Source organism: Ailuropoda melanoleuca, chromosome 11 (genome assembly GCF_002007445.2).
Source record: "Ailuropoda melanoleuca isolate Jingjing chromosome 11, ASM200744v2, whole genome shotgun sequence".
NCBI lineage: Eukaryota > Metazoa > Chordata > Mammalia > Carnivora > Ursidae > Ailuropoda > Ailuropoda melanoleuca.
The window spans coordinates 79,012,397-79,036,191 of NC_048228.1; the positions used below are offsets into that span (position 1 = coordinate 79,012,397).

Sequence of the window (23,795 nt, forward strand, 5' to 3'; positions counted from 1 at the left end):
GGAGAGGAAGAAGCAGGCTCATCGCAGAGAAGTCTGATGTGGGGCTCGATCCCATAATGCCAGGATCATGCCCTGAGCCGAAGGCAGACACTTAACCACTGTGCCACCCAGGCGCCCCTAAAAAGTGAGTTTCTATTTCTCTATCTTATCACTTGCAACTGTGCTAAAAACTAACAAAACGTAGGACATAACTAATAGGTCCTGAAGAACCAAGACCTTAGGTCATGAAGTATAAAAGTTTTACTAATATTTCTTCATTTTTCTTTTACCAATCGATCAATACAATTCTACATATAATTTTAAGTCTCTTTTAACTTTGATTCTTTCCCCTTTCTGGAAATGATGATAAAGCATTTTAAGGGAGTAAAGGTAGGCAACAAACAACCTTTATTTAATAACCACATAGGGCTTCATCTTATGGAAGAAAGGCCTTTGATATGTGTTTAGTCTCTGAGTTACCAAGAGTTATTGGTGATGGTTCTGTCCAAATCTGTTAACTCCAGTTAGACTAGACAAGAGCCAAGGGAGCACCTTTCTAAATCCATTTCAGTTTCCAGCAGTTTACCAAGATAAGAAAGAAGTAAAAGTAAAGATAAGTCAGTAGAAAAATGGAAGGAATTATTTAGAAAACACTGAGAGGGCCTATACTACATTTAAAACACTATATGCTTTTAAAGCTATATAAACCACCAACTTTTTACTATATTGAATATTTATATAAAACTTCTTCACTCAAAATAACTTGAAATTTATAATATCTGCACATTAGAATGACAACCTAACATGGTGAGTTATTTATATTTAGAACTACAATAAAAAAGAGACTATTTTAAAGTCCGCATCACTCTGAAAGTTTTTCTCTTTTGGGATTTTGTGTATTTTTTAATGTATATTTTTAAGTTAGACGATATACCTCAATAAATTTGGTTTATTGTGTTTTAAATGGAATTTTAAATATTTCCTTACTTTCCACTTAGTACTGCCACACCTACTGTGCTCCTGGGGGTGGACATAGTAGCGACAAAATTCCACTGGCGAGCCTGTGGGTCCCATCTTTCCACTGTATTCAGATAGCTCCAGCCATCATGTCCTCCGACTGCATACATGGGGCCTTCCAATACAGCCACACCTACAGGGAGACAGGAAAGGAGCAATGACTTCAGATTTGCTTCTAAGTCTTAAAGATCACATTTTAATTGAAATAAAAATATACAGTTTACCACCCATGTTTTCATCTATGAGTTTTATGGTTCCAGGTCTTATGTTCAAGTCTTTAACCTGTTTTGAGTTTATTTTTGTGTTTGCTGTAAGGTAACAGTCCACTTTCATTCTTTTGCATGTGACTATCGAGTTTTCCCAGCACCATTTATTGAAGACTGTCTTTTCCCCATTGTATATTCTTGGCTCCTTTGTTGTAAATTAGTTGACCACATATGCATGGGTTTATTTCTGGACTCTCTATTCTGTTCCATTGATCTGGGTGTCTGCTTTTAAGCCAAATACCATAATGTCTTAGTTATTATAGCTTCACAGAATAGTTTGAAATCAGGGAGTGTGATGCCTCCAGCTTTGTTGTTCTTTCTCAAGTTTGCTTTGTTATTCTTTTTTGTTTTCTTTTGATTTTTTTGTGGCTTCATACAAATTTTAGGATTATTTGTTCTATTTCTTTGAAAAATGTCCCTGACATTTTGATAGGGATTGCATTGAATTGGCAGATTGCTTTGGGTAATACAGTGACGCTTACACATGCAAATTTAATTAAGGAAACATTTACGGTAAAGATACCTGGTTTCCTTCTAGCTCTTCTTGGTTGGTAGGTGGGTGGGTGAGGAGGGAAAGCAACACTACAGCTCTGTTCTAGTAAGTTTCAGAGGCAGTATCTTGAGGTCCAACAGTCAGAAGTTATTTAAAACTATACAAGATGCACACATTGCCATATTTAAAAGATTTTTCAATAATTCAGATTTAAGATATATCTGAAAAATCATTTTTATTCCTTTCCCCCTATTAATTCAAATTCATGAGATTTTACTGTAGTTAGACTTGATACCACAATCTATTGGTGTGATTCATTACCAGGGAACCAAGCCAGATTCATTTGTTCCCTTACTCAACAAACATCTATTTAGTTTTTATTAAGAGCCAAGCACTTAATAGAAGATAACAGATAAGGGCCCTGCCATCATGGACCTAATATTTTAGTCAGGAAACAGGCAAATATATTTCAGGTATTGATAAGTGCTAATAAGAAAAATGGAACTGAGTAGAAGGGTAGGGAGGGTCAGGGGAGACCTCTTGGAAAAAGTGACATTTGAACAAAAATGTGAATGAAGTTAAGAAACCAGACATAGAGATATCTGAGAGAAGAGAAGGTGAAGGGAACAGTATGTACAAACTACACACAGACACGCACAAATATAGTCCCAAATATATAATAAATATATCCAATTAAATGTGTATGTGCATGTAATTAATTAAAAAGCTGGAAGAAAAATTAATGGGTCCATCTAGTTCAACTCCTTAAACAGTATCTTCAAAAATAAATTTTAGCAGTAGAATCACATCTTCAAAATGAAATCTTTATTTAATTCTCACATGTAAGAGATAAAAGGAGTGTTACCTATGTAAGAGTTTCTTTTACAAGTTCAAATTTATAACATTGATTTATTATAAGGTAAATAAGTAAGAACAAGAATGACAGAAAGATTTGGGAAAAAAAACTTAAAGAAGACATTTGAATCATATGATCATTCTCCTTTGAACTTGCTTCAATAAAGCATTTTATATGGTACCTAGAATTACTGACAATATTCTACGCACAATCTAATCTGCATAAAACATAGTTGGATTATGGGCATTCTCATTCTATCTACCATAAGAATTTACCTTAAGTTAAAGTTAAATTTCTTTTCTCCATCATGGGGGAAAGTATGCAGGTGAGCTACGCTATTGATCCTAGATTTTATGGTCAACCCAAGTTTTAAGTCTCATTCATGCTGATTTTAAGATACATTCCCATTCTGTGCCTATATAATAAGTTGATTTTATGGACTCAGGATTATTACTTTAGTTTTGTTAAATTTCATATAGTTAATTTTAAGCTCCCCTCTCAGTTCCTTACCCATAACCCTCTGGTTTTACTTCCTTACCAAACTTGAAACTTAAGATCACCCTGAACTGAAACCTAATTGCAAATAGTAGAATCACTCGCTTCTTTGATTTTTTTGCTATACCCACTGTCAGACCAATTTTCATCCCTAGATAATTTTCATTACTGGCTATCGGCTTTTTTGGGGCAGCCTCTACTCTGGTGCTCAGCATTAATAAATTCAATGTAGTACGAAGCCATGCTATCTAAACTGAACTATGACTTCGTTGCTACTCAACCATCTTTTAATTCATCTTTTATGATGAACTATCAAATTCTTTATTGCAAGTAATTTAAACCTTTTCCAAATTGTGATACATTGACAATATGGTCACAAATTCTTCCTATCGCTGAATGCACACCTATTTTCATGTGACTCTTTAGCTCCTCCCACCAAGAAGAGTAGTATCCATCAAAAGATGAATGGATAAGAAAGATGTGGTATCTTTCACACACACACACACACACACACGTATTACATTATGAAAACGATGAGATCATGCCATTTGAGATAACATGAATGGACTTAGCGGGTATTATGCTAAGTGAAATAAGGCAGACTAAGAAAGACAAATGTCATATGATTCCATTCATAAATGGCACCTAAAAAATGAATAAACAAAGAACAGAATCAGAACTATAAATACAGAGGACAAACTCATGGTTGCCAGATGGGAGGGTATGGGACGTTGGGCAAAATGGATGAAGGGGAGAGGAAGATACAGGCTTCCAGTTATGGAATGAGTAGGTCATGGGAAGAAAAGGCAGAGCATAAGGAGTACAGTCAATAATATTGAAATAAGGGTGTATAATGGAACAGATGGTAGCTATACTTGTGGTGAGCACAGCATAATGTATAAACTTGCCAAATCGCTGAGCTGTACACCTGAAACCAATGTAACATTGTGTATCAACTAGACTCAAATAAATATAAATATGAATATAAACAGAAATACATACATACATATATACATACAGAAGAACAGTCTTTTTCTCTACTCTTTGAATCTGGGCTTGCCCATGTGACTTGTTTTGGCCAGGGCAACATTAGCAAACATGATGCAGGCAGAAGCTTGAAAAGTCTTTATGCACTGTGGCTTGCCTTCTCTTGCTGCTTTTTGAAACCCCATGACTGCCACCATGTGAAGAAGCCTGACTAGTGTTCTGAATGATTAGAGGCATGTGGCCCGGTTGTCTCTGTTGCCCAGGCCAACAATCTGCCTACCACTTACACATGTGAATGAGGCTATCCAACATCACCTAGCTGACCTGCCTGCCCACCGGAGATCCATGAGAAAACCCAACAGAGGGGCGCCTGGGTGGCACAGCGGTTGAGCGTCTGCCTTCGGCTCAGGGCGTGATCCCAGCGTTATGGGATCGAGCCACGTCAGGCTCCTCTACTGTGAGCCTGCTTCTTCCTCTCCCACTCCCCCTGTTGTGTTCCCTCTCTCGCTGGCTGTCTCTATCTCTGTCAAATAAATAAATAAAATCTTAAAAAAAAAAAAAAAAGATAACCCAACAGAAATCATCCAAGGCAGCCTGGACCAGAAGAATGGCTCAGCTGACCCACAGATACATGAGCTAAATATATGGTTGTTTTAACCTCTGAATTTTGGAGTATCTGTTATGCAGCAAAAGCTAGGGTGATACAGATACATGTCATGCCCCATCTAATTTTATTTCCACCTGCTTCACTCTCATTGAACAATTCTTTCTGTTTCACCTATTCTCTCTCCTATCAAAAAAGATAGGTCATGTGATACAAGACCCTAAATTATCTTCTGTCATCTCAGAGTGAGCCATCAGTTCCTTCAGAGTAAAGACAGTGTTCCCTTCATCTTTGTATACCTACTGAGCAGAGAGTATGGCACACAGTTCATGCTCATCAATGTCAGTTCAGTGAAGTATTGAATAAAAGAATGAAGATTCTCTAACATTATATTCTCTGTGCCACCTCAAGATTTCTCTGGGTTTTTACTCATTTCTGCTTAAAAACTAGGGGGCATAGATGAAAAACGATAATGCTAAAGATTTTTAAATAAGCATTTCAATCAGGTTAGGTTAACACTGATTGTCAACACAGAACACATATTTTAAAAGGTGGCCATCATGCTATAATAAAATCCTTAAATACCCACATTTCTACTTGAGCTGGTTGCTGTTACATTTATGTATATGCTTGTTTTTGCTGATTCTGCTTCTCAGTTAAGGAGCATGAGAAGGAATGCTTGGTGACTGATTGTTGTTGACTCAGCAGCTGCCACGATGGTCTTCTTCTGCCTGGTACAGAATGTAAAAATGGTGTGGAAGCCTAATGTATGATATCATGAATGAACCTGCATAGTTATACTCACCAAGACCATGCCTGTGGGTGGACATAGGAGGCATCACACTCCAGGTTTTTGTTTTGGGATTGTAGCATTCTACAGTGTTCAAAGTCTTCAGTCCATCTCTTCCTCCAACCACATACAGTTTGTCATCTAACACTGCAACACCAAACTGTAGCCTCCTCCCATTCATATTTGCTACAGGAGTCCACATATTTGTACGAAGATCATACTTTTCAATGCTTGTTGCTCCTTAAGAGTAATATATAGAAGTTATGTAAGTAAAAATTTTACCATGTTTGAGTATTTTATGAATTTATACATATAAAAGTATAATTTTATTAGCATTGACAATAATACTTTTATTATATTTCAGTGAGCTCCTTCATGGTCAGGCCCCTGCTTCTATCTCTGACCTCATCTACTATTCTCTAGGACATACACAAGGCTCTGTATTAAAAGGTCAAGTGAGAAAGGATTATTTGTAACAGCTAGAAGTGGGAGGAAAAGCAGGGTAGGTTAGTGTCATGGAAGCCAAAGGAAAAAAATTGTAGCAGGTAGTTTTGAAGGAAGTTGGTGGCAGAATAGAACTCTAGGCTCACCTTGTCCCACAATTACAACTAGATAACTATCAAATCCTAAATATCCCAGGAATGAATGTGAAGACTGACAGAACAAACTCCACAACTAAAGGTAGGGAAGAGGTCACACTGAAGATGGTAGGAAGTGTGGAGACACAGCTTGGAAGAGAAACAGATCATGGCTAATGCAGTGAGGAGAGAGCCATGGTCTTGGAGAAGGGTAGGAGACGAACTAGCACACAGGGGAGTGCATGGGGAAAACGAATCCTCTTAGCAATTGGCTTGGCAAGTAAAAGGGCCTGAATTTCATTAATTCTTGCAACCCGTGGGGCTTAAAGCCTGGAGTTTTAAAAGTCAGCATGCTTGGCTCTGGGAGAGCTTGGAAGACATTGGGGCTGCTCCTAAAGAAGAGGCAGGGGAAACAGACTATAAACATAAAGCATGGAAACAACGATCTGAAGAGCACCTGGGGCACACAGTGGGGAGGTTAGCTGCTCATACTGGAGCATGTCCCAGGGAGGCAGCATTCATGGAGACCCCTCAGGGAACAAAGGAACTGGCAGGTGCCATCTCCCCTCTCCTGCTCCTCAGCATAAGCACAAGGCCAGCTCCAGGAACCAGGGCAGTGCCAACACTCACCACTACCTTGCTTACACCAAGCCTTATTCCTTGAACTCCAGTGGAACTGCCCTTCCCAGTCACACTTGCCTTAGTCCCAGCACAGCAGGCCCCTTGCCCAGAAGACCAGCCCAAACCCCTGCCAACACCATGTCTGTCAACTGAGGAGTTTTGTGAGGCCTCAGTTCCAGTGGCAGTGGTGACAGGTCTCATTTCACAAGCAGACCAGAGCACACCTAGTTAAAATGAACCACCTTCAGGCCAGGGACCAAACACTGCCCACAACAAGCAAGGAGAGCCTCTGTAAACAACTGGTCTGAAGGATAAAGTGGCCAGGCCACAATAGCAGAGTACAAAGAGCACACACTGGAGACACTCCAGAAAGCACCAGGCCCTAGGGAACAGGGGACACTACACTGCAGGGCAATATAAGACCTCTTCTTCATAAAGCCATGATCTTCAAGAACAGGAGATATAGCTAACTTTCCTAACATGGAGAAAGAGGGAGACTTAGATAAAACATAGAGACTTAGACAAAATGAGAAGACAGAGGAATCTGACCCAAAAGAAAGAACAGGATAAGGCCACAGCTGGAGATCTAAGCAAAACAGATATAAGTAATGTGCCTGATGGAGAATTTAAAGCAACGATCATAAGGATATTCACTGGACTTGAGAAAAAAGTGGAGGACATCAGTGAGACTGAGAATAAACTTAGGGAACTCAATGACTCCATCAAATATAATTAACATTTGTATTATAGGAGTCCCAGAAGAAGAGACAGAAAGGTGGCAGGGAATTTATTGGAAGAAATAATAGCTGAAAACCTCCCTAATCTGGAGAAGGAAACAGATATCCGGATTCAGGAAACACAGAGACTAACAAAATCAACAAAAGCAGATACATACTAAAACATATTGTAATTAAAATGGCAAAATATAGTCCAGGCCAATATCCCTGATGAACACAGATGCAAAAATTCTCAACAAAACACTAGCAAATTGAATACAGCAATACATTAAAAAAATCATTCACCATGATCCAGTGGGATCTATTCCTGGGTTGTAAGGGTGGTTCAATATTCACAAATCAACCAACATGATACATTGCATCACTAAGAGAAAGTGTAAGAACCACATGATCACTTCTTTTCTTTCTTTCTCTTTTTTTTATTTTTTTTTTTAGAGAGAGAGAGAGAGCTGGTGCGTGAGTGAGTAGGGGGTGGGGAAGAGAGAGGGAGAGTGAGAATCTCAAGCAGGCTCCATGTCCAGGGTGAAGCATGATGTAGGGCTCAATCTCACAACCCTGAACCAAAATCAAGAGTCAGACACTTAACTGACTGAGCCACACAGGTGCCCCATGATCATTTCAATAGACGTATAAAAAGCATTTGACAAAGTACAACATTCATTCATGACAAAGACCCTCAACAAAGCAGGTTTAGAGGGAACATATCTCAACACAATAAAGGCCATAGCTAACATTATGCTCAATGGGGAAAAACTGAGAGCCTTTGCCCTAAGGTCAGAAATAAGACGAGGATGTCTAGTCTCACCAATTTTATTCAACATAAAATTGGAAGTCCTAGCCACAGCAATCAGACAACAGAAAGAAATAAAAGGCATCCAAATTGGCAAAGAAGCAGCAAAAGTTCACTATCTGCAGATGACATGATACTATATATAGAAAGCCCGAAGGACTGCACCAAAAAACTGTTAGAAGTGATAAATGTATTCAGTAACAGGATATAAAATCAATCTACAGAAATCTATTGCATTTCTACACGCCAATAATGAAGTGGAGAAAGAGAAATTAAGAAAACAATCCTATTTACAATTACACCAAAATTATTAAGATATCTAGGAATAATTCTTTTTTTTTTTTTTTAAAGATTTTATTTATTTATTCGACAGAGATAGAGACAGCCAGCTAGAGAGGGAACACAAGCAGGGGTAGAGGGAGAGGAAGAAGCAGGCTCATAGCAGAGGAGCCTGATGTGGGGCTCGATCCCACAACGCCGGGATCACGCCCTGAGCCGAAGGCAGACGCTTAACCGCTGTGCCACCCAGGCGCCCCATCTAGGAATAATTCTAACCAAAGAGGTGAAAGACCCATACTTTGAAAACTATAAAACACTGATGAAAGAAACTGAAGACGACACAAAGAAATGGAAAGACATTACATGCTTATGGATTGGAAGACCAAATATTACAAAATGTCCACACTACCCAAAGCAAGCTACACATTTATCCATCTATCCATCTATCTATCTATCTGTCTGTTTTTTTTTAAGTAGGCTTCACACCCAGCATGGAGCCCAACACAGGGCTTGAACTCATGACCCTGAGATCAAAACCTGAGCTTACAGCAAGAGTTGGACACTTAACTGACTGAGGCAGTGAGGTGCCCCTACCTATTTAGGTATTTTTAAGTAAGCTCTATGCCCAGTGTAGGGCTTGAACTTACAACCCCAAGATCAAGAGTCACATGCTCTACTGTCTGAGCCAGCCAGGCACCTCAATCTATACATTTAATAGCCAGGCACCAGCAATCTATACATTTAATGCAATGCAATTCCTCTCAAAATACCAACAGCATTTTTCACACAACTAGAACAAACAATCCCAAAATTTGTATGGAACCACAGAAGACCCCAAATAGCCAAAGCAACCTTGAAAAAGCAAAGCAAAGCTGGAGGCATCACAATTCCAGACTTCAAGTTATATTACAAAGCTACAGTGATCAAAACAGTATGGTACTGGTACAAAAAAATACACATAGGTCAGTAAAACAAAATAGAAAATCCAGAAATAACCCCACAATTACATGGTCAATTAATCTTTGACAAAGCAGGCAAGAATATCCAATGTGAAATAGGCAGTCTCTTCAACAAACGGTGATGGGAAAACTGGACAGGAACATGCAAAAGAATGAAACTGGACCACTTTCTTACACCATATGGAAAAATATATTCAAAGTGGATGAAAGACCTAAATGTGAGACCTGAAACCATAAAAATCCTAGAAGAGAGCACAGGTGGTAATTCCTCTGACATTGGCCATAGCAACGTTTTTCTAGATAGGTTCCCTAAGGCAAGGGAAACAAAAGCAAAAATAAACTGTTGGGACTACATTAAAATAAAAAGCTTCTGCACAGCAAAGGAAACAATTAACAAAACTAAAAGGCAACCTACGGAGTGGGAGAAGATATTTGTAAATGACATATCTGATAAAGGGTGACTATCTAAAATATATAAAGAACTTACATAACTCAACACCCAAAAACCAAATAATCCAATTAAAAAATGGACAGAAAATATGAACAGACATTTTCCCAAAAAAGGCAGCCAGATGGCCAACAGACACATGAAAAGATGATGTTACCCTCTGGTTACCAGAGGGGAGGTAGGTGAGGGATGGGTGAAATAAGTGATGGGGATTAAGGAGTGCACTTGTCATAATGAGCACCAGGTGATTAAAATAAAAATTCAGGTCATGATCCCGGGGTCCTGGGATTTAGCCCTGTAGGGGTCCTGGGATCAGCACGCATCCGGGGGGAATGGGGGATCTCTGGTTTTGCTTTTATTTTATTTTTTAAAGATTTTATTTATTTAATTGACAGAAAGACAGCCAGCAAGAGAGGGAACACAAGGAGGGGGAGTGGGAGAGGAAGAAGCAGGCTCCCAGCGGAGGAGCCTGATACAGGGCTCGATCCCAGAATGCTGGGATCACACACTGAGCCGAAGGCAGACGCTTAACGACTGAGCCACCCAGGCGCCCCTCTGGTTTTGCTTTTAAAACTGGATAAACTTGAGTTTGCTCACATGCTAATGGGAAGGATCTAGTTGCGAGGAAAGAAGCTGAAGGGGTCCTACTTCACAGCGAGGTTCCTGAGGAGGCGCGAAAGGGCAGCGTAAGAACACATGTGTGGGCTGGCTTTCCTAGTAGGAGGGAGGGGATACACATTCTATTGAAAGCTGGAAGGACAAGAGCATGAGTGCAGTTCATGAACTATGGAAACTATGAGTGTGGGAAGTCTGGGAGTAACCAACTGGTCCTGTCGACATTTTTTTTAAGAATTAGAAGATTCCAGGGGCGCCTGGGTGGCTCAATCGGTTAAGTGCCCGACTCTTGGCTTCAGGTCAGGTCATGATCTCAGGGCTGTGGGATTGAGCCCTGCATCGGACTCTGCACTCAGATTCTCTCTCTGGCCCCCTCCCCCTCACTCTCTCTCAAATAAATAAAGAAAATCTTAAAGAAAAAAAAAAGAATTAAAAGATTCCAGGAACTCTTTTGTTTCCTTTATGAAGTGAAAAAAAAAATTTAAAGCCCCACCCCTCTAAAATAACCCAATCTCCATTTATGAAGCATTCAATTACAATCTATTTTACTTCTCTTTTTCTAAGCTTCCAGCACAGCATGCAATCACAGCTATCTTCATAGAATTAAAATCAGGACAAATATTTATTCTAAACTATTTGTTATAATTAGTTCATCAGAGCACTAATACTATTGATACTCTCCTAAAATGTAGAAAGTTTTGTTTTATATATATATATATTTTTTCCTCATATGTTACAGTTGTTTTTTTTTTTTAATTTACTCTACAAAATTCTTAAGTTATTTGGGATAGATTCCAAGTCTTTTTCCACCTCTGTATTTTTTTTTTAAAGATATTACATTTAAGTAATCTCTACGCCCAATGTGGGGCTTGAACTCACAACCCCAACATCAAGAGCCGCACACTCCACCGATCAAACCACACAGGCACCCCACCATCTCTGTATTCTTCACAGCAACAGAGTTCCTTATATGTAGCAGCTGTTCAAAACATGGTTTGAGCTTGAATAATCTTTCTTTATAATCTTTAGGTATAATGAGATTTTATTCATACGCTCAGATTATTTTATGTAATAGTATACTTTATTCATCACTCTAAATTTGATCCTTAAAAACGTCTTCATTCTGTCAAATAAAAAGGCAATGCTAATCATTTTTCCTCACTAATGAGTTTAAGGAATATATTTTTCATTCTAAGTTATTTTACTTCCAGTTCATTAAGCAGTATCACAGTTTTATGAATTGGTGACTAAAATTTCCTTTGCTAACACCAAACATAATTCTTTTTTTTAACACTCACTTTTCAAATTTTATTCATAACTATTGAATATGTGTATGAGAATGCAAATACATTATCACTAGGAAGATAATCTAAATAGCTAAGCAATAGACACAGTACAAACAACTGCAACCCAATGATATTACTGAACAAGTCAAAGCATAATCTTTTATGACATTTTTGCAAAAAATGGATATTTTTATGGGGTACTTTATATAATATTTAATTTAATTTTTTAAAAAGATTTATTTATTTATTTATTTTGGGGGGTAGAGGGAGAGAGAGAATCCCAAGCCAACTCCCAGTTGAGACACGTAACCAGCTGAGTCACCCAGGCACCCCTATAATATTTAACTTTAAAGGAGGTATTACTGTTATCAAGGCTGTTGAACAGTGTCCCCCCAATCCATGTTTACCCAGAACCTCAGAATATAAACTATTTTGAAAATGGGGTTTTTATAGATGTAACTAGTTAAGATGGAAACATGTTATTGAAAAGTATGTTTGTGTGACCGAACATAATTCTTCAAAAAACCCCAAATATCCCCAAATAACAAATTCCTAATAATTACAAAATTCTATATAAAAGCTTAGAACTTCCCTGACTTATACTAATTAAAAGATTAACCTTTTAAAAAGTAAGCAGAAATATATTCTAACTTTTTCTTACTGGCTATTTAGGAACATTTCCAGCTTATTTGTTGGGCCCTATACTAAGATATATGAAGGGGCCAAGAACCCAATGATCAGACTGCCATCCACTTAATGCAAATTGCTCTTCATTATAAAGACTTTGGGTACAAAAGAAACTAAGGCCAGGGAAGATAGCTTGAATCAGATAGAAGGTGAGCGCAACTGGCATCTAGGAAAGACTTAGAAATAAAGTTGGTCAAGTAATAATGGCCAGATTACAGAAAGTCTTGGAAGCTAGAAAGAGGAATTGACATCTTATGTGGTAAGAAATGAAGACCATTGCAGTTTTTGAGCAGAGTAGTGCATGCTAACAGAAGAGGTAATGAAGCAGAGAGTGTAGTCTCCAGAGTCAATGCCTGCTTTGAATCCTGATTCCATCACTAATTAGCTGTGTACTCCTGGGAAAGACAGCTAACTCTTCTAAGTACAGGTATCCTAGGGCAATAACAACATTGGCTCTTAGAGTTATTATGAACATGAGATTAAAAACGATCGGTGAAGCACTTAACGTAATGCCTGGCCCATAGTAACAACACAAGGAATGCTATTCGTAGGAAGTGAACATGATCAAAAGATGTAGGCTCATAGGAGGCTACCCAGGAACTGGAAAGTAGCAACGGAAATTTAGAAGAACAAGACTCACTTGAAGGAAGATTGGTGATTGTCAGAACCTAAGATCTGAAGGGAAATGAAGAGAAGGGAAGGGAAGGGAAGGGAGGAAATATATTATTTACTTTGGGTACCCCTTCTCATGCATGGGGAATTTTCCACTGTACAAATGAGCTTTGTTGAGAGGCAGGAACCCCATCTCCCATAAAGCTGAAAGGACAAATGTTCATCCTCACTGTCCCTGGAAGTTTAGGGCCCAGGATTGCCCTAAAGCTAGTAAAATAGATACTTGAACCTAGGATTTAAAATCCAAGGCAGCGTTATAAAGAAGGTGCAGTGGAGATAGTTCCTGCCTATTTCCCCACGGCCTCCCTTATCTGCTTAAATGAGCCAGGGTTGGCGTCCATTGATGCCACTGAAAAACGCTGAATTTCAATTCCAAGTCCTCAACTCTGGGAGACATGGTCAGAGAAGACCTGAACACACAGAGTTTGAGACAAAAGCTGAACAGCAAACAGATCTTTCACACAAGTTGAAAATATGAGAATAAAAGCAACACAAGAGTACAAGCAATAAAGAAATAACAATTAAAGCCCTGAAAAAAAGAGGGAAAGATGGAGAGGAAGAAGTGTTAGTAAGGGCTACAAAGCCGAGCACCTGTTCCAGGCATATAGTAAATACCTAATAAGTATTTGCAGATTGACTACCTGGACTGTGCAGTGCTCCAGGAATTTCAAATATTTATACTATAACTATCAGCTATTTAACTTTACATACTTCTGTACCATTCAGTGATCAAGCCTATATTTAGAACTTAAGCATCTATGAATACATAGTACCATATCATGTTATATGAGATAATATCTACAACTATACTTTGTTACCATGAAGCTAAAAGTTAAATTACAATAAAACTCTTTTGATTAGTGCTCCTATTTTTATATTCTTCAAGGATATCACATGGAAAAGAAATCTTTAGATGTGAATAATACATCGAGGGCTTCAGTCCTACAAATAATTCGAGAGATGGCAAACGACAACCTTCATTCACATGGCAAATATTTATTGATGCTGTCTATGTGCCAAGGCACTCTTCTAGGCTCTGTGGAGATCTATTGTTGAAAATAACAAGTTTCCTGCTTTCCAGAGCTTACTTGGGGGAAGGGAAGAAGTAGACAGATCCGGAGCTATGAAGAAACATAAGCAGAGGAACAAGATAGAAGGAGGTATGCACAAGATTAGAAAGTGATGGACAGGGGATGACTGGCCATGGAAGTCTTTTTTGGTTAAACTGATGTTTGGAGAGCTGAGTGAATAATTTCTGCTAAGCATTCAAACATCAGGGCACAGAGTATTTCAGTGAGAGGGAACGGCGAATGTAATATCCCCGATGTGGGATAACGTCTGGCTTGTTAGATGAACAAGGAGGCCAGTGGGGCTAGAACAGAAAGAGAGGAGAGAAGTAGAATGAGCTGAGCTCAGAGATATAGCCCCAAGTCAGGGAGGTGCTGTTAGGGGGATTGTCGGCTATTAGTACTAGGAATTCAGTGGAAAGGGAGATCAACGTACACTGAGAGATAACACACAGAGAGCTTCTAGCACTATCTGGCACAGAGTAGGAACTATACATGGTGTTTATTCCTATTACTGTTACTATTACTAATAACTGTTGCAAGACCAGTACAAAGAATTCCCAGAGACCCTTGACCCAGATTTCCCAAATGTGGACGTTTTACATTTGCTTTCAATGTATATGGTATATATACTTTTTTCGCCTCAACTGTTTAAGTTGTAGAAATGATGCCCTTGTACTCTTAATACTTCAATGTATCTTTCTCAAAACAAGAAACCCTGTTATGAAACCACAATACAATCATCAAAATCTGGAAGTTAACATTTATACAATGGTGTTATCTAATCTACAAACTTTATTTTGGATCTTATCATTTGTTCCAATTATGTCCCTTATAGCAGAAGAAATTCAAGATGATGCATGCCCTGTCTTTATTTGTATCAGTGTGGACTCATGAATACTTATTGATTTAATAAATGATCATCTTTTATCATCATTATCTATTTTGGTGTTGAAATTATCCCAGATTTGGACAGTGGTGGCACCTACAAACTGCCTTTTCTGTCCCTTGAACTATTTCCACTATTTGTTGAACACTTCCTTACTTTCTGGCTCTATAAGATGTTTTGGGTCCACCTTGTATTTTTCCAGTCTTGGAACCAGCCATTTCTCTAAAGAGCTTTCTGGCCATATGCGTTACTAATTAAAATTCCTCCCCCTCTACGTTCTGCCAAATAAAAGATTATTTAATACCTTTTGTTGAATCCATTCCTCCAACTGCAAATAATGTTCCAACCGTTGACTTTCTAGGTTTTGTCCGAGGGCTTTGTAACATGGGTCGTCTCTCCGGTAATAAATGGTACTTCATCGCTTCCATAATAAGTTTCTGACATTCTATATCATCCCGAAAAAGTGCATTATTTTCCATGTCTGCCAAGAACTAAAAAAGAATAGTGAGTATATATGCTGAATGAGCAAGAAAATAGTAATTAAAAGAATATATAGTTCACAAATGGAAAGGATCTCATTTAGAAAAAAAATCCAAGTCTGGACACATATTTTTAACTAAAATATGCAATATTTACAAGATTTACATTCTAAATTTCATTGAAAAATAGAAGCTGAAGAGGATCAGTGGTATGCTCTAATACCTGCATACTGCTTATCTCTGGGGAGTGGAGAAACTGGTGCTTCTTAAACCATCTTTTTTACTGCTTTTCTATACTGTCTAGATTTTCTAAAATAAGTCATTTTACTTTTTAAATTAGAAATGACTTTAACTGAAGAAGAGTAATCATAAATAGAAGTTGACTAATTTAGACTGCATTTACCTGACCTCTCTAAACAGAGCTCAAGGAACAACAGCAGGGGGACCTGGGCAACTCAGTGGTTAAACATGTGACTCTTTATTTTGGCTCAGGTCATGATCTCAGAGTCACGAGATCGAGCCCTGAGATGGGTTCCATGCTAGGCAGTGAGTCTGCTTGAGATCCTCTCTCTCCCTCTCCTCCTGCCCCTCCCCACCTCTAAAAAAAAAAACAAAAACAGAAAGAACAACAGCAAAAACAACTTACCAGTTTCTTAAGAGGCAAAGAACTCTAAATGGTGATTATCCTAAAAGAATTTAAATCCGTCATGCTTCATTGAATCCCATTTTTAAAATTTATATAATTTTATGCAAATGCATAAATATGGTTTCATCCTGCCTTTTAAAAAATGATTTTCTTGTCTTATCAGATAAAGGGCTAGTATCCAAAATCTATAAAGAACTTATCAAACTCCACACACAAAGAACAAATAATCTAATCAAGAAATGGGCAGAAGACATGAACAGACATTTCTCCAAAGAAGATACACAAATGGCCAAGCGACATATGAAAAAATGCTCCACATCACTTGGTATCAGGGAAATACAAATCAAAATCATGATGAGATACCACCTCCCACTGGTCAGAATGGCTAAAATTAACAACTCAGAAAATGACAGATGTTGGCGAGGATGCAAAGGAAGGGGAACCCTCATACACTCTTGGTGGGAATGCAAGCTGGTGCAGCCACTCTGGAAAACAGTATGGAGGTTCCTCAGAGAGTTGAGAACAGAGCTACCCTATGACCCAGCAATTGCACTACCAGGTATCTACCACAAAGATACAAACGTAGTGATCCGAAGGGGCACCTGCACCCCAATGTTCATAGCAGCAATGTCCACAATAGCCAAACTGTGGAAAGAGCCCAGATGTCCAAAAAGTTTGTGGCATTTCGAAACTGAGAACAGCATGCTAACAGCAAAAAAGCCAAATTAAAACGTAAGTCTCAGGACCTATGCCAGAGTATAAATTATGGTATTAATTACTCCATATTTTTTCTATGCACACAAAATATAGTTATACTTGCTACATAAAACATTACCAAATGTGCACTGAGTTGGCTCATTTAGATTGATCTTAATGTTTATATTACTTCCGTTATATATAATTACTTTAGTGCTTTCTAAATAAAAATAAATGTGAAAAATTATAGAAAGTCAAGTCTTGGGAGATTTAATGGGTACTACAATTTGAAGTAAAATATATTCCTTTTTTAAAAATATTTTATTTATTTATTTGAGAGAGAGAGATTGAGAGAACGAGTGGGAAGAGAAGCAGAGGGAGAAGCAGACTCCCCGCTGAGCAGGGAGCCCGACGCAGGACTCGATCCCAGGACCCTGGGATCATGACCTGAGCTGAAGGCAGACACTTAACTGACTGAGCCACCCACGCACCCTGAAGTAAAAGATATTCTTAAATATGCTACAGTCTCTATACTTTATGCATAAGTGAGATTAATCATATTTAAGTAGAGAGATGAGAGTAATAGAAGGGAATATAAAGCCATTAATCCACATATCAGATTAATCAAATGGAAAGTACCAAAAATCATTTGGAAAACCATTCAGAAGGTACTGAAAGAGAACTAAAAACTATACACTATTCTATACTCTGCCTTTAGGCGAACACTATGCCATCTCTGCCATTAGATAATGACAAATTACTTAAATGAAGGCATTTAGAAAAATGAAGAAACATTTTCAATGTGTACATTTTTATCTTCACTCACATACTTGATCTCCATATGACTGTTTCTCTAAAACTGCCCCCTCCAATACTACCTAAAGTAAAAAATAGGATGTGAATGATTTCTGAATTCTATAGGCTTGAAAAATGTTTTGGTATCAAAAACATGTAAATTAAAAGAATGGTAACGGTAAATACAGGCTCATTTTATATCTTTGACTTTCAGTAGAAAACAGTAATGAGAATTGAGAACAGAACACTAAAGACCAAGATACTCTTTGCCTTAATTGACAGCACCTTCCTTAATCTCGTTGTACAAATCAGAATCATTCTGGATCCCTCTTTTTTTTTGGTACCCTGCGCCTTTCAATCGGTCATTAAGCTGAATCAGTTCTACTTCCTAAATAGCTCTTGAGCCTGGTAATTTCTCTACCTGCACTGCCAGAGAGCGCCTAATTCACTTGTCTGAATCCAATAGTCTTCCTAATGGATTTCTACTTTGACCGCTCCAATCCAATCTTCACAATGCAGTTAGAAGATCTTTCTAAATACAATAATTCTGCCATTCCCTACTTAAAATCCTTTAGTGCCTCCTCACTGCTGTGGGGCTAGAACACAAACTCCTTGCCTCACTAGAGAGTCCTTGTCTCTCCACACTGCCCTTGTATGTCTGCACTCGAGCCATGCGAGCTCTCTTCAAATTCCAGCTCATGACGCGTTTGCTCATAACTCCATAACCAGGTGCAATCTCCTATCTCTCCTGGGCTATCATGCCCCCTCTTCTGGACAGCTACTCAGGACGCAGACCCAGTGACACTTGAGAAAGTTCTCCCAGCTTCCCCGCCATCAGCCCAGGCAGGCTACTCCAGTTCTTTTCATAAAGTCATGTTCCTGTATCTGTCATTGCCTTCTCCTTATACGGTAGTCACAAATCTATTTTTTAATTTATTTCTTCTTCCACTGGATATACCTCCCCCGACCGAGCAATTTTACACATAGTACGTTCAAGAGGCTGACTGGTTCAGTGAAAAAGGCAGAGAACTGAACTTGGGTTCAAGTTCTCCCTCTGTCTCTTATTAGCTCTATGATGTTAGCCGAGAAGCAAAGGCAAATAAAACTACAATGTAGAAGGACAGAAATTTATGCAATCGCTTTATGATCTTGAGCATATGGTCTTACTTTTTTGGTCTGTTACTTCGTTTGTACAACAGGTGTTAGGCTAAATGATTGCCTTTCAACTCTGAGGTCTTATGGTTATGATTATCAGCAGTACCTGGGTAACAGAAATGTTAAACGTCTCTTGGAATCATGCAAATATCGTTATCATAAATATTGGAAACTGCAGGGCTGAAGTCAATCGTCAGGTTACTTAATCACACAGATTCTTTTCAAAGTCTACTAGGATTCTTCAGATTTTATTTTCTTTACCCTAGAAAAGGATACGAAAAAAACTTCTGCTAAGAACGTAAACTGTAACTCTCTTCTTTAAATCTGATTCCAAGGGAAACATTTTACACTGTTATTTTCCTGAACTGTCATCAATTAGTACAGTTTCACCTTCGATGAATTCACATAACATTCTACCTCTGAAGAGGACGTCTTTCTTGTAAAGCATCAGCACTACTTTTTGTTTCTATAAGGTAGAGAGCGAACAGTAACTTTTGCCAACAACCGCTGGAAATAATACATAATCCTCAAGATAAAAACAAGTAAGAAAAAATGTATGGCACTTGAACAACAAACATCTGTCCTTGACCAGTCACAGCTCATTCTTCCTTCACTTTCAAGATCTCTTTCTCTATTCAAGCCTTCAAGCTAAGCAGCAAAGGAGGCAGAGGGAATTCCTGTACGTAATCTCCCTTAACCACGGGGGGTATGTTCCAAGACCCTCAGTGGACGCCTGAAACTGCAAATAGTGCCGAACCCCATATATACTGTTTTTTCCTATACATGCATACCTATGAAAGTTTAATTTAAAAGTTAGGCACAATAAGAGAACAGCAAATAATAACACAGGACCATCAAAGTGTAATAAAAGTTATGCGAATGTGGTCTTTCTCGTGCCTTCCTTCCTCTTGTGATGACATGAGATAATAAGACATCTATGTGATGAGACAAAGTGAGGTGAGTGGACGTTGGCCCTGTGATGTGTGACAAGAGGTCAGGAGAACCATCTGCTTCCTGACCAAGGCTGACTGCAGCTAACTGACACCAGGGAAGGCAAAACTGCAGGTGAGGGGGGACTACAGTATATCCCAGTTAGAACTGTACAAAGCGGAAACTATGCATGCAAATGTGTTCAGACGGACTGCTTGAATACACTTACTAGAGAGCTATCAATTCTAAAATAATGCTGATAATCCTACCACGATTATTTGTAGCACATCTCATCTCACAGAGCACTTTTCTCATCTTTATAATAAACCCGTGAGATAGTCAAAGAGGATGTTATCTCCATCTGACTGGGGTGTATGACTATGCCAAGAGACAGGGTGGGAACTCTTACCATGCCTCAGTTTCTATACCACCAGATTCCAGCATTTAGTGGATACTTAATAAACGTGTAGCAAACGAATTAATCTAAATTTTCTGGCTCCTGGCGTCCACTGCTACTTTCATCCGCAGCTTTACTAATTCTTCAATTGCTAGGGTAGGTTTGTAAGCTGAGTCAAATAAAATTACTAACCCCTAAGCGACAATGTTATTTAATTAATGCAATTTAGGTCCAGACCTACTGGGTCGAAAACATAAGCAGAAATTTTTTTTTAGCTAACTATCTTTTCATCTACACATTTCATCGGAGTATATGTAAAATAACCTTATCAGATAGAAGAGCCAAAGGAAAAACCTATAGACATGTACAGATTAACACGATTAGCATAAAATACCCAAATGTTGTTGAAACTGGGATACGGACTTTAAAAAATCAATAACAGTTTACCTGTGGTGCAAGAAGAGGTAGCCTAATATAAGCCAAAAGTTTACTGAGATCTTTCCGTCTCTGTTCCAGATCGTGACGGACCCAAGTAAGAAGTGCATTCAGAATTGTCTCCTCGTTAGGAATGTTCATGTCATCACTCGCCAAGAGCTTTGCGATTTCACTGGCTGGTAGTAATACAAATTCCTGGTTTCGAATTACTTCCATGAAATGTTCCTAGAGGGGACAAATAGCACATCAACAGTATTGTTCCTTCTGTCCATCAGGTTATTTAAGAGAAAATAAACATTTTTGAATTAGATGCCAAAGCACAGTTTAATCTTGAGACCTTCCTTACAAAATAGCATTACTGTTTACTAGGAAGGAAGCGCAGTACAAAATAACATTTAAACTGCAATTATGTTGTTACACTGTAAATTTCCATATCCGTAGAATTAAATTTTGCCATTTGGTACATTTTATTTTTTTCTTTAAAAAGATTTATTTATTTATTTGAGAGAGAGAACATGCAAGTGGGGGGCAGAGGAGGAGCAGAGGGAGAGGGAGAGACAGAAAAATCCTCAAGTGGACTCCCCACTAAGCGCAGAGCCTGATGTGGGGCTCAATCCCAGGACCCTGAGATCATGACCTGAGCCGAAATTGAGAACGGGCTGCTTAACTGACTGAGCCAGTTGGTAGGAGCCCCTACCATTTGGTACACTTTAAAAACGGACCTGGAATTTTTAGGTTTTGCTTTGTTCAAGTTAGGGAATAGTTTCAACAAGTCTTTTAAGAGGTAGAGGGTAGAAAAAATGAATTAGACTCTGAGATGTAGGACAGTCTAACACCCAAGTTAGGTCACATTTGTGGTTGCAGAAGAATTTGGCTTACAGTGCAGCCAGATACCTGGGGGAGCCGTGAAGTGATTTCTCTTATCTAGAGACGGCTGCCAGGCTGGCGGGATTTCCCAAGACCGTCCTGTACCACCAAAGTCTTCTCAGACTGCTCAGGGAAGACCATATATCCTTAGGGCTCTCCTGGCTCTCATTGGCCCCTTCAAGAGTGTTTTCATGTAATTCATAAGACCACCCAGGAGTTTAGGTCTGTTTGAAAAACTTCTAATCTATGTATGAAGTTGTTTGGGTCTCAAAGAAAGCCAAAACAAAAGCATTGACGTAGAATGCACTGGCACTCCAGGACCTTGGACTGAAGACAATTCAGTTGCAGCCACATACCAGAATCAGTCTCCTTATAATTTGAATTGGGAGACAGAAAGGGCTTTAGTTATGAGATAATGACCTTTACTAGGATATTATGCTAAACCGTCCCAAGAGATGGGAAATTTACTATCTGGTGTGCAAGGTTACAAGTCTTAATGCCTGGATTGTTTACTTAGCTATAATATAAATGCAAATGCTATGCATATTGTCCCTTAATGTTTCTCTTATACTTCCCAGTGTGCTGTGGCTGTCTCAGTATACACGGTTTCAGTGAAATAGGCAGGGCCATTTAAATTAGAGCTAGAGGTAAGGATTACCAGCAACTATCTTCTATATTAAAATGAGAATTATATGTTCCATGTAGCTTGCAGTAACCCAAATTAGGTACTGATCTAAAATATATCTTGGGTTGACATTCCTTTCTTGGAAATTCTTAACAGGAAACCATACATGAATAATTAACTAAATTCAATTGCTCCAATTTATCATGATTTGTTAAAGATGCCCAAATGTATCTATTTTAAATGACTGATTATCATCTTCAGAAATATATTTTAATAAAACCTCAATGTTGGTTTCAAGCAAACTGCTCTACTCAGTTGCATACTGACATTATAAAACAATCTGGTAACACACTGTAAGAGCTATAAAAATGTTGAGGCTCTCAACCCAGTTATCCTACTAGCAGTTTAATCCTTAATAAATAATTCACAAGAGGAAAAAAAAAAGCTGATGCTTCTCTAATGATGCTTCTCTGTATTATTACTTATAATAGTACAAAACGGGAATTAGCCTAAAGGTCCAGCTATAGGGTGTTGTAACTCAATGGGCTATTAAGCAGGCATTTAAAATTTCAAAAACAAAGACCACATAGATGCACAGAAATACATTTATTACATAATGTTAGGTAAGATTGTCAAGAAATCAAACTAATACACCTTTTTTTTTTTTTAAGATTTTTATTTATTTATTTGACAGAGATAGAGACAGCCAGCGAGAGAGGGAACACAAGCAGGGGGAGTGGGAGAGGAAGAAGCAGGCTCATAGCAGAGGAGCCTGATGTGGGGCTCGATCCCAGAACGCCGGGATCACGCCCTGAGCCGAAGGCAGACGCTTAACCGCTGTGCCACCCAGGCGCCCCTAATACACATTTCTAATTGTTCAAAGTTGTGTATAGTGTAACCAACATTTACACCATACTGATATAACAATTGCTTTACTTTAAAATGGTATTAATGGCATTACCAATGCAATGGCATTAATTCACCAAATAGAAAAGGACTATTATGTATATTATTATTATTTATTTGTTGGATTTTCTATTTCAGAACTATGCTCATTTCATTCTAGTACAACTCATTTTAAGTGAAAATCGAGTCTCTCAACAACTTATGGAAAGACTTAACTCAAGGTTAAGCACAAAGTGCTTTTCAAAAATATTATTTGGTTTTACAGCAGGTATTTTAGCTAGAATTCAGTGTTTTTTCTAGGTTAAGAAACAAAATTCAAAAATTTAAAATTAATTGCTTATATTTATTTCACAAATCCATAATGCCATTAAATATTTGTAATGATACACTCAGTGTTAGGCTTTTTGGTAGAGATTAAAGGACTCGTGCCAGGTCACATTCAGTTGCAGTCAGAGTGAGAACAAGTCTCCACATTCCAGGATTACAAGAAGGAACTCCTCATCCATTCCTACCTATGTTCATAGAGGATGAGCGAACGTTCCAAGTACGTGCACCATTTACTGATCGAGACAACTGAATTCACTATGTGGCATTATGCTCACTTCGGATTTTAAATCTATTTTGCATTGTTGTGATGAGCACCGGGTAACGTATGGAATTGCTGAATCGCTATATTGTGCACCTGAAACTAATATAACACTGTATGTTAACTAACTGGAATTTAAATAAAACTTTAAAAAATCTATTTT

At 38.3% G+C, this 23,795-nt stretch overlaps 1 protein-coding gene across 4 annotated transcripts in view; it reads right to left on the reverse strand.

The window, feature by feature from the left end:
* Positions 1–23,795, reverse strand: part of KLHL5 (kelch like family member 5) — a 73,406-nt gene that overhangs the window by 28,858 nt on the left and 20,753 nt on the right. For all 4 annotated transcript variants that reach the window (XM_034671936.1, XM_011232246.3, XM_011232247.3 and 1 more), the window contains 4 exons: positions 20,661–20,873; positions 15,420–15,606; positions 5,503–5,727; positions 967–1,129 (listed from right to left, as the gene is read on the reverse strand). In XM_034671936.1, coding sequence (XP_034527827.1) covers positions 967–1,129; positions 5,503–5,727; positions 15,420–15,606; positions 20,661–20,873 — 788 coding nt within the window. The remainder of the gene's footprint in view (positions 1–966; positions 1,130–5,502; positions 5,728–15,419; positions 15,607–20,660; positions 20,874–23,795) is intronic.